Consider the following 12,340-nt stretch of genomic DNA (forward strand, 5'->3'; position numbering starts at 1 on the left):
AAGACAGCTTCCCAAGAGTACACACTTGAACAATAACTTCTCCCTGTGCCTCAGTTACATGTTGGGACCGTCAGCCAGAAACTTCTATCGAGGAAACTTGGAGCGCGTTGAAGTTATAGATCCCAGCAAAGGTTTTCGTGGCCAGGAATGTTGTCTCTGTAACTCGGCTTAGTTTTTAGGACATTTCCCCCCCCTACTGAAATCCAAGAGGAAGCAAGGAAAAACCGTTGTTTAATTTGGAAAATTGGGGCTCTCTCATTAAAGGTTTAAGTCATTATTTCTCCTCATCCCTTAATAAATAATCTGAGAGATGTCCAAGGATATTTAGGACCAGAGTGTATGAAAATGGTCTCTTGAGCATTCAGGAATTATTTTAGCAATAAAATAGCTGGAGAACAGACATAAAATAACTTTAGGCAGATGCGGAATATTTCAGAAGATTTTATTTTGCTTTCCCCAGTAGAGGTATTTTTGTTGCCCCTTACCTTAAAAAAGGAGGAGGGGGAGTCTGAATGAGAGTGGCCTTAACACCTCACCTGACCCTCACCTGCAGAGTGGGCATTCTTACAGTAATTTCCTCTTTTCAAAGGCTGTCTAAGCTATGTAACACCTACAAAGGTGCAGATTCCCCAGCCTGTGTCTTTCCTTTTGGAATTTTGAGGATTCGCGAATGCAGCAGCCTGCAAACTAGAGTCAGGGAGATGAGGAGGAAGAGATGGGATGGGGGTTTGGTTGAAGGATGTATACTTTATTTTATTCTTTTCCAGCAAGGAGGAGAGCATAGAGAGAAAATATGAGGTTAAAAAAAAACTGGAAAAGCAGGCTTATTGGCAACTTGCCAAACCCTAAAAGCCACCCCCCTTTTCTGCCAAAACAATACTTTAGCAAACCTAAAATAATTGCAGGAAGCTCTTTTCCATTTTAAGAACTATTACCTGGGGGAGGGAAAAAGAGGGGATTCTTAAAAGGCACCCTTCTAGAGGTGTCCCAGGCACAGGGACGGTAATAATAGCCTGTGTCCAGTTCTGGGCACGCTTTGGGGACCAGAATATCTCCCTTCCCTAAGGGGACATCCCTTTCACATTTTTTTTCTTCTAAAAAGAAAAAGATGTCACAGCTAAACGACTGTTGTTTCTGAACGTGATAGAACTTTTTCTATGGCGTCTGTGTTCAAACCCACTAGTTTCACAGTCCTGGGAGGGAGAACGCTCGTTAATCTCCGCCTCCCTTTCTCCAGACAACCCCCACCCCCCAAATCCGGTGAATCTTCTGTGTGAAAAATTTCCCCACCACCCCCGCTCCTGAATACCATCGGACTGAAGCTACACGAAGTTTGCAGGATTTTGTGCATAATTACCTCTGCCGACGACCTATTCCCACTGAAAGCTTGGTTGAAGAGATTACAATGCTTTTGAGCCGTACCGCATTTCAGAGGGGAAGAAAGTTACCTACGAGGTCCGATTAAAAAAATTTGCATACATGCAAATTGGTCCCCGGGCCTTGTCTCGGGTTATCCCAGTGCCCACACCGAGAACTCGGGGGTGCGGGGCCACCTGGCAAAGTTGCCCAAGTCCTCCCCTGAGGTCCGCGAAGGTCTGCGGCGGTGACTGGGGGATGGGGATGAGGAAAAGTAGTTTTGTTTGCTTAAGCACATCCTGTGGCAGCCTATAGCTGCCCGGGAGTACAGACTGTAACTGCTCCTCACTGCGTTACCCAGTAATGCGCTGAGCGGGGACGGGGGGGACAGGAGGGGGGGGTGCAGAGGGACAAGAGAGCCAGCGAGCCAAGGAGCGGGAGAGAGAGCGAGCGAGCGAGCGCGAGCGGCCGCGGAGGCTCGGACCCGGCTGGCCGCGCGGCGCCGCAGCCGCCCCCTCCCCCACGCCCCCCCTCCGCCCCCGGCGGCGGCGCGAGCGGGCGGCGGCTGTGCGGTGCGGTGCAGAGCGGAGGCGGAGGCGGGTGCGCGGGCAGCTCGCGGGCACCCGGCCGGGCGGGCGCGGGAGCGGGAAAGGGTGCGCTATGCCTTTAACGCCCGCGTACAGTAGACATGTATAGTGGAGTGTAGGGAAACTCTAGGCGGGGTTAAAGTTCAGCTCATGGAGCGGCAATAGCGCTGGCTGGCTGCAGTTGAGCCGAGTTGGAAATGTGAACGCAAGAAGCAGGCTTGATTTTTTTTCTCCCCCCTTCTTTCTCTCTCTCCTCCTCTCTCCCTCTTTCTCCTTTCTCACCCGCACTCACGCACACCTCCAAACCGCACACCCAGACGCACACGCACACCCCACCGCCTGGCAGTTATGTATTCTCCGCTCTGTCTCACCCAGGTAAGCAGCTGTTTGGATGCCGAGGGGGTGGGGGGAGCCAGGGTGGCGGGGGTCGACCCGGGGCTGGGCAGGGGGTGCCGGGGACCGTCGCGCCTGCTGGGCCCGGGGCATGTGTCTTGGTGTGTGCCTATGTCTGCGCGTGTTTCTGTGTGTGTGTGCGCGTGTGCTCGTGTATAGAGGAGAGAAATACAGCTTTAAGAAAGTAACTTTGTTTCCATGCGGGTGCATTCCTCTTGCACGGCCATTTGTGTGGGCACATGGCTAATGGCGCCCTCTTATTAATGCGTTAATTAATATCGGGGCGATGGACTGCGGAACGGCGCTGTTTTCGGACGCCCCGCACGTGTTTCGGCGGGTTGCAGCCTATGACACGCTGAAATCTGGACTCAGCGTTTCTGCAGCCCGGAGGCCGGCTCCTGTAGTTCCGCGGTGCCGGGGGAGGGGGCCGCCGACGGTGCCCACCGCAGAACCCGCACGCTTGGGGCAACTGGAACCCCCGGGTGCGGGAGAACTCAGGTCCCCGCGCCCACGGCCCGCTCCGGGAGCCCGCGCCGCAGCAACCTCCCCAAACTCTTACTTCTGTTTATTGTTTGTCAGCCTTTGGGGTCCGGTCACGGGAGGGACGCGGGCCGGCATTGCCGGCCCCGGCCGGGACAGCGCCCCTCGGACGCGGGCAGGCGGCGACGAGCCGGCCCCTGGGCTCTGCAGAGCGGGGTTGCGTGGACGCGCGTTCCCCGCGCCGGCCGGGTGGAGCCTGCGTCCTCGTCGCTCATCGCCCGCTCGCTTTCCTGAGTGAAAGTTTCGGTGCCGGGACGAGCCCACGCTGCGCAGGGCGGCGAGCGGCGGAGGCCGCGGGCCGCGGGCCGGGGAGCGTCGGGCGGAGTTGGGCTTCGGGCCGCGAGCCCAAGCGGCGGCCCGGGCCCGACGCAGCTCCCCCCGCCGCTGCCTCCCTTCACCGCCGCCGCCGCCGCCGCTGTGCGACTTGGGCCGCTCCGCGCGCAGGACGGGGGCAACTTTTTCCTCCGACTCAACTCAGAGCGTGGGTCTCTCTCGCCCCACCGCCCCTCCTTTCCATGCCCTCCCTTTTCATCCCTCGCTTGCCTGCACCACCCCCAGGCAAAATATTGCTACTTCACGGCTCCAAATCTGGTCCCTTTTGAATATATTATTTATTTTCTTTGACTAAAAGGCATGAAGTCAAACTGATTTTGCGCAAAAAAAAAAAAAAAAAAAAGTGTGAGCCTTCATACTGTTTTGGTACATTGCGATCTGACCATTAATCACCTACATGAAGTTTTATGCTTCATATAAAATGTTTATTCACCACTCCCTTAAAAAACCTGCTACCACTTCTTGCCTTCATTTAGCAGGAGATAACGGTTTAACCGGAATACTTTGTGGAAGGCTAAAAAGTATCTGTAGTTTTTCTCTCCTCCCTAGATTCTGGATTTATTTCCCACATGACATCCCTTCTTATTGCTTTATCTAACAGTAAAAATACCTGCTATTTGATCTCAGAAGACTCTTAAATGCATCTTTTATGTTGAAATGGTCTGTTTGGGATTTAGGCCTAGCATTAATAATGGATAGCAGTTGCTTTTAGTTATTGTAAAAGTTTTTATTTTTCCCTAACAAACTTCCAAAGTTCCTATTTTAGTAACTTGTGGAAGTATGGAATGAAACTTTTCCAACCACTTCTGGCAAGGTTCACAATTGCATATGGATAAGTTGCAAAGTGTTAAGATAATTTGAATGAGTTACGACTTAAGTGAAAATGCTGAGATTCTAACATTCTAGCTGAAGTTCTAGCTGGCAAAAGTTTGCAACACATAGACCTTGTAGATAATACCAGTGTACTGCAATAGTAGGATACAGTAGCATCTTCTCAAGTGACCTCTCAAAGGGAAATTTATATTTTGGGATGGTGCATATAGGAGGATACATGTGTATCCATGAAGGCCCAGGACATAGTCAGGTATTTAACAAAGTCGGATTCTCTTGGTTCTTGAGTTATCATATTAAGAAAGTTTTTTTTTTTTTTTTTAAACATATTTGGCAGTGCGATTGATACATTCACTAGGCCTTCTTCTGGAAACACCACTAAGAGAAACGCTTACTTAGTGTAATAGTTTGTGAAGAAAATGTACACTAAATAGTGAATTAGGGCCATATATTTTATGAATTCTTCTTTTAAAAATTGATTTACAATTTATTTAACTTGCTGGAATATTTATGGCGCTTTAGACCCAGTTTTTAAAAGAAAAACTTAGGTAGTTTATTGGTCATTAAAGAAAGTCCAGAAAGCACAGTGATAAAAGTACTCTAAGTGAAAGAATAAACTTCATATACGTGTATGAAATTTAAAAAAACTTAATCAGGAAAATTCCAGACATCTTATTTTAACCCATATAGGAATATCGTAACCAAATTGTGTACCTGGCCACAGAATGATAACACACTAGAAATTTATAGGTGAACGTTTGAGTAGTCCCAGAAATATCAGCATTCAGTGGTTCTTAAACTTGGCTTACTTACAAACAGATCACCGTTTAAGGTGCTGATTCAAAGTCATACGCTTTTGAAACAGGTTTTCAGGTTTGTTTTTATTGGTGGCCTGTAACTTTCTCACGGAGTACATATGTAAAATATTCTTTGTTTTCTCTTGAGTAATTTGAAATATAGTTTATGGCTATATGTGCAACAACAAGATTTGTGAAGACATACTGTTGTTGTTTTTCTAAACTGCTATATGCTATGCCTGGACATTTCCTACAAATTAGTGATATTCTTTAGTTTTGATGTACTGGGCTACTTCTAATTGTGAGCTGAGAAAGATAACTAGCATTTTAATTGTGCTTGTAAGCAAATATATAGAAAATATTGTGCACTTTTATTGGTACATTCTTGAAACCTTTGAGGAGCAATAAGTTGTAAATACTTTTGATGCAAAATTAGGGACTTAGATTATTCTTAATGATTAGTTGACATAGTTGGCCTCATTTAAGGATTTTTATGAGATATATGGGCATTTGGTTGGCAGGTAAACAAAATCCTTTTGAAAACGAATGAATGCAGTTCGCAGTTCTCTGAGAAGAATATTGGGAGTATTTTTGAGCACTTAAATGCCATATTAGAATGTTTATTTAAAATGTTTATTATTAATAAGGCTTTTTAATAAGGTAACATTTTAACATAAATATGAATTGTTTGGAGCTAAGTTATTCTTTGCATTATAAAATGAGGCTGAGACTTTAAAATGAAATCCTCCTTTTGGTGAAAGCTCACTTTGTAGTTAAGGTTGACTCCAGGAGTTCTTTGCATAATACCATACAGCCTTGGTCCCTAGCATGTCCTGTGTATATAAGAAAATCAGTCAATGTGAAGGACTGTTTCAAACCCAAAATTTATGTATTTTAGAGCATTTCAAGGATGAGCTCAGAATTTAGTAATGTTTAAATGCTTTGCGGTTTGGCGTGTACCTTATTAGATAAACTGTGACTTGAAAAATGCTCCCCCCCTTCTCTCTTCTACAGTATGGCAATAAGAAAGATTCTCAAACATCAGAAATTTTAAAATGCTAATGGTTTTTGGTAAAGAATAATATAATTCTTGTATTTTTCTCTGTTCCCTCTTCACTTAAAGAATGCTCGCATGTTATAAAAGCTGACATCTCTTTTGGATTCTTTTATTGAAAAAGAGCAGTTTTCAAAGCTAAACTTGAAATACAAAGCATGAAATTTGTTCAGAGAGGAAAAAATAAATGTCAATTATCGAAATGATTTATTATGTATTATATTAATATATACTTACTTTTAAAACACCAGTCATATGTAATGTTTAGATGATTGATTATAAATTATAGTATTTCAACAGACTTCATTGTTAAAATATTTTACCAGTTTTAACCACTCAGTTTACATTTGAACATTTAAAAACTTCATAATTGTTTTATTAGTAATAATATTTTGGACCCTGCAGTTACTTTTGTCTCAAAGTATATATTTAGATGGATATTACAAACTGAAAAAGAATGCATTTTATGTTTGTCTGTCCTATACCCTTTTAAAAAAGTCATCAAATATCTATCTCTTTGCATTTCTTATCGTCATTTATTTGAAAGTAAATAATTTATCTATGGGGGGTTGTACAGTGGAGAGAAGTTATGTAACATTAGTGTGGGTTGGTTAATCAAAAGTTAGATATACTCAGATAGCTTTGTGGAGATTACTGTTTAGTTTTTCTTTAATTTTATTTTTATATTTACTAAGAAAACGTCAAGTAAAAGAATAAAAAAATTCAATAAAACAGTAAGAAAAATTTAAATATTTTAAATTCAATTTTATTTTCAAATTACTTGAATTTTAAGAGGCAACCGTGAGGGTTTTCGTGGAGTCTTGTAAACATTGAATATAACAGGTTCTGTTTTTCTATGAGAAAAAGCCTGAAATATTATTTTCAAAAATTAAATAATTATTCTGTTTTTTAGGGATGATCATTACTGAAGGCATTTCTCAATCATATCAGTACATTAAATGCATTTAGTTGCAACACTGTTGTCACAATGACGCATTCTGTTTACTATCTGGCATGTACTCTTTTCTTTGTCCCCCCTCCCCCATCTTTTTGTTTCATTCCCATAATATCAGCAATTATGTTTTGGACATAGATCTTTTATTTTAGTCTGATAAATATCAGATTTATCTCTTCTTTTTTATATGGTGTCCCTGCCACATTTTTCTAAGTTTTTGACTAAAAAAAAGTATGTGCAATTGTAATTCTTAAAAAAGGTATTAAGATGCTACCAAAATGACTAAGAAAAAGATCAGAGTCTACATGCAATGTTTTTAGAGGGAAAGTCTGTATATTCATTGATCGCAAAGATGATTTTTGCTCCTAGACTTCCATAAACATTGACTGGCATCTAAACGTTTAGGATTTGCCAATCTGGCTGCTGAGCCCTGGCTGTACTACAAGTAGTGAGGTCAAGGCTGGAGCAAAATTAGATATGCCTTCCTTGAAATAGGGTTAAGATTATATATATTGTTATCAGCATTTCAGTGAACTTCACTTACTAACTAAAGGATTTGGAACTGAGGTTCGACCATAGAACCTGGAACATTTTGGTGAACATACCAAAACATTAAAAAAAATTTACAAATTTTCTTCTTTGAGATTGTGAGAAATGATAGTAGTGGTTTTGTTTATTTCCCCTCTCAGACTTTCCATAGGGATCCTGTGTATGATTTTGGTAATGTAATACTTGAATCAAATTTCAAGTGAAATAAGGCTGTATTTTTTTTAAGGTGATCATCTGAATAAAAGTTGTTTCCTTTTGTTTTCAATCTAGTCATGTTTTGTTTTTATTCATTTCCCTAGGATGAATTTCATCCTTTCATCGAAGCACTTCTGCCCCACGTCCGAGCCTTCGCTTACACATGGTTCAACCTGCAGGCCCGAAAACGAAAATACTTCAAAAAGCATGAAAAACGTATGTCAAAAGAAGAAGAGAGAGCCGTGAAGGATGAGTTACTAAGTGAAAAACCAGAGGTCAAGCAGAAGTGGGCATCTCGACTTCTGGCCAAGTTACGGAAAGATATCCGACCTGAGTACCGAGAGGATTTTGTGCTTACAGTTACAGGGAAAAAGCCTCCATGTTGTGTTCTTTCCAACCCAGACCAGAAAGGCAAGATGCGAAGAATTGACTGCCTCCGCCAGGCAGATAAAGTCTGGAGGTTGGACCTGGTTATGGTGATTTTATTTAAAGGTATTCCGCTCGAAAGTACTGATGGTGAGCGCCTTGTAAAGTCCCCACAGTGCTCTAATCCAGGGCTCTGTGTCCAGCCCCATCACATAGGGGTTTCTGTTAAGGAACTCGATTTATATTTGGCATACTTTGTGCATGCAGCAGGTAAGTGCTATGGTGAGAAATCCTTCCACTTTCTTGTGTGTGTTTCTTTCCTGATGACCTCTGTATAGGCCAGGCCATTCCTGAATATCCTAAGTTGTAGGTCATGTACCTATAGACAGTGTGGTTTCAAAGATGGGCCAAAGTCAGAACAGCCAGAAGCCCCAATGTCCTCCATTCAGGTGGAAAAGCATAGTTTTGAGAGAATTCTCCCTAAGTTTAGTTCTTTTGGTAACTAGTGTTATCAAAGGTGTTGGGGTTGTCAGTGACATGATTTATTTAAATTACATTTTTTGATGATGGGTGAAAGAAGCCTCATCAAAAGCCTTGTAATAAAGAGTATATTTTAACTGGCAAGGGATCTAGTTAAAAAAGCATTTAGTTTGGTAGTGAGGCAATATTTTTAGTTTCTTTTCTTCTGGGAGTGTTTTTAACCTATTGGAGCCTCTTGGACCCCTTGCTAATTAAAAAGAGATTGGAGGTAAGATTACTGTCAAATTGCTGATCGCTTATGAAGGAAAAAGAATTACATTAATGTGTAAACTTACGGTAGTAGCTTTGTATGTAGGAACTTTTAGTGTTGTCTAAGATAGGTAACGGAAAAAGCAAACCAACTTTATAAGTAATTGATCGAGAGGTTAACCTTAAAATTAACCAACCTGTATAGTGCATGAACGCATTGAGAAATCGATAATTGATTTAGTGAGCTGCTTTGATTTGTCATAAAATTATTTATTGTTTCAAGGCCGTTTTCAAGTCACGTTTTACCTGTGCATGTTACAGCATTTTGAGTAGCATTCAGGATAAAACTATTGAGGATTGGATAAAATAATGCATTTTTACCTTTGTTCCTTTCGTCTTGTTTTAGACAGAAGGCTCATTGTGTTATGTGAAAGCTCAGGTCTTGTGTGACTTGTTGACTTTTTATATGTACATACTGGTCTTGCTAGCTCACCTTCATGGCAGTTACTTGAGCCAGATGGAAGAAAGAAGGTTGTGGAATCCTACCGATAGATTGTTTTGGGGTTAATAAAATTATGTACTTTTTCACAAATGAGAGAGGAGATGTTACCTGTAAAATTAATACTGTTCTGTTTTGCAAAACATTTTTAATGTGAACATGTTTAAAATGTGAACTATTTTTTAAAGAAGTCAGCTGAAATCCTATTCTCTATTATTTTGCTTAATACATGTTTTAGAAAGAGAACTTTTGTTATCCATCACTCCTTACATAAAGAAACTGGAGGAATTAACTTTGCAAGCATGTCACAATCATAATTTCCATGCTGTTGGCAGGGGATAGATTAGTATTTTAGGATGTGATCTGTAAGTGTTTCAAATATTTGGGTTTCTGAAAATGTATACTTAATTATAAGAAGTGCCTGTTGCTTTAGCCAGTCCTGGGTGGCAAAAATGAAAAGGCAACAGTTCTCAAAGGACCTCTAAATAGGAAAAGTAGCCCATTTTTAACCCTCTTTGCATCCTATTGTTGTTACTTTGTTTTGTCTATTGAATAAGCAAAGTTAGAATTTTAAGAAATTTATTTGCATATATAAATGGAGATTCTGATAGGAAAAGGCATGGTGTAAAAAAAAAGTATGGCTGTCGTAAGTGCTTTCATGGAGCACTCTTTAAAATCATGTGCTTAGTCTTTTCAATATTTAGAAAAGTCAGTAATTTATAAATTACAATAAATGCTCTAATTGAAAATTGAGGATGCCAACAGGTGATGCCCGTCATGGTTGGTGCTTCCTCACAAGGTAAAATCAAAATGAAACACATTATGTGTGTATTGGTGTGAGTAACATCCATTCTAAGTTTTAGACAGCAACATTTCCTTTGGATTTAAAAAGCTGCACCTTTTCTAGCTATTGCCATTGCATGTATTCTTTTTCATTATTGACGTTGTTACTGTACTGTTGCTCCAAATCCTTGAGCTAACAGTTGCTGGTTATTTCAATGCCTGAAGGGCGTTGTTGGTGAAATGACATGCAGAAAGTTGCTTGGGAGAGTTAGCATCCTTATTGCTTATGAAAGATTTATTGACAGCAACATGGATCAGACTACCTTTCGGTTTGGTTTTCCTGATGTGTCCCAGAATCCCTTGTTAGACCTGAATGCCAGCCAAGTGTTAGGCCATTGGCTTTTACCAGAGCACAGTAATGGCTGCTTCTCTGTACGCGCAACAGGGCGATTGCAAAAGAAAATATTAGGGTCCTTTTGTCTCAAAATATTTCAGATTTGATTTAAGAGATTGAGAGACCTGTTATTTGTGGAAAGGAAGCTGCCAATACAAATATGAGGTAGATCGGTCAAGTTACATACAACTGATTTGACAAGCATCTGTTATAATACTGAAGATTTGTAAACACTAAACAATGTTTTTACCTCCTTAAAAGTTTTGAGAACTTGCCAGTATTGGCAGGAGGCAGAGACTCTGAAATGTGCTTCAAGAAACATGCCAAAACCATTGTGGCCTTTTCACCTAAGTACGTGTTTTTTTTTTTCCTCCTCTCTCTCTTTTAAAATGCTAATTTTTTTTTTCTTCCAGAAAGTCTTCTTTTTTCCCTAGATGGCCACAAAAATGAGATATATATTTTTTCCTTCTAAAACTGTATACAACAATTATTACTTTATGCCTGGGCCCCTTCTTTGGTAGGAAGTTGAAATCTTAGAACACAAATGTAAATGCTGGAAGCTAATGCAGAATCAATCAGTTTTTAAAAGCAGAGGTGATTATTCTAAGATGTATTGAGATGCTAAAATACAATACAGAAACCTCATTGCAATTTTTTCCTCTAAATCCAGAGGCATTAGAACTGTGTGAATTTTGTGGCTGATAAACAGTAACAAGTGTCATGAAATCAGAGTGATTCCGTAAGCCTGAGAATTTCATCTCGTTAAAAGTATAAAAGAGTAAAATCATTTTATGCCTTTAGTTTGGTCTCTATTTGAGTTGTCTTTCTTATTTATCACATGACAACTTGGAGATATTATGGTGTTGTGGCAAATGGTTTTCTTTGTGGGTGTGTAACAGTCAAGCTAATTTATGACCAGTCTTTACCAGATGATCTGTATCAGAATCTACAATATACCCGGCACGTGGCAAGGTCACAATTTAAGTTGTTAAGGTCATAACCTTAGCCACCAGGCATTTGACCTTTTAGATAAAGTTAACCTTTGTTCATTAGTAGGCACTCAACCGAGAACTTTCTGGAGAGTTTTCTTTCTTTTTTTTTTTTCTAAAACTGCTTCTGTATAACTTCTGGCAATGTAATCAGATTCTAGAAGGATTTTCAGTTGAGTTAGTTAAATTTTGTAAGAGGTTAGACTTTTTAAGAACGCTTCCCTTAGAGGTAGGTTGCTGTAGATAGGGCATACAAAGACAGTGCCACAATTTATTTTTTGATAGTTATTACCTGCTGTGGAGTAGAATGAAAGCTCTGAGGCAGCTGTGTGGAGATGTTTAAAAACTAAAATTAAACAAATAGAATTATGTTTAATTTAACTAAGGCCTTTGCTCATTTTCAGGTGGCATTCGGCCCAAAAGCTAAATCACAATGAGCATCTTCACTTTTTGCAGATGAGGAATTTTCTAAGATTGGAAGTACTTTTAGAGGTCTTAAAATTCACTTTGAAAGACTAATAAATGAGAAAAATTTGTCACATAATTACTATAATTGTTAATTAGCCAGTGACAGAGCAAATTGACTTTGTTCTCATGGTAGCAGGGGCACTTGTTAGTTTTAAGTTGTAGCAAGTGAACATGTTTGCATGGTAATGTTTTAGTACCGTAGTTACTGATTGCTTCCATGCTACCTCTGTTACTCCCTTTACTTAGTTTTGCTTGGACTAGGAATAGCAAAAGTCCCGTCACTCGCTGAAAGAGCTGTTGCAGTGCCTCGGAAGTCTGGTATCCGTCCTGTAAGCCTGTATGGCAGGATTACTGATTACCACATCACCTGTACCATATTGTTCACTTAATTATTCTGGCAGGAATGCTCATTTTAAATTATTTGCATTACTGCTAGGTTTGCTCTGATACGCCATGTATTATTCCATGGGGAGAGGGAGAGAGAGAGAGAGAGAGAGAGAGAGAGAGAGAGAGAGAGAGAGA

The 12,340-nt window shown here is 40.7% G+C and overlaps 1 protein-coding gene across 12 annotated transcripts in view; it reads left to right on the top strand.

The window, feature by feature from the left end:
- Positions 1–12,340, top strand: part of NFIA (nuclear factor I A) — a 561,924-nt gene that overhangs the window by 200,901 nt on the left and 348,683 nt on the right. For 6 of the 12 annotated variants that reach the window (XM_074334805.1, XM_074334806.1, XM_074334804.1 and 3 more), the window contains exon 2: positions 7,695–8,226. In XM_074334805.1, coding sequence (XP_074190906.1) covers positions 7,695–8,226 — 532 coding nt within the window. Of the gene's footprint in view, positions 1–1,786; positions 2,319–7,694; positions 8,227–12,340 lie in introns of those variants that run through there. The other 6 variants (XM_019731173.2, XM_074334811.1, XM_019731167.2 and 3 more) reach the window with 6 other exon arrangements.

Source organism: Rhinolophus sinicus, linkage group LG06 (assembly GCF_036562045.2).
Source record: "Rhinolophus sinicus isolate RSC01 linkage group LG06, ASM3656204v1, whole genome shotgun sequence".
NCBI lineage: Eukaryota > Metazoa > Chordata > Mammalia > Chiroptera > Rhinolophidae > Rhinolophus > Rhinolophus sinicus.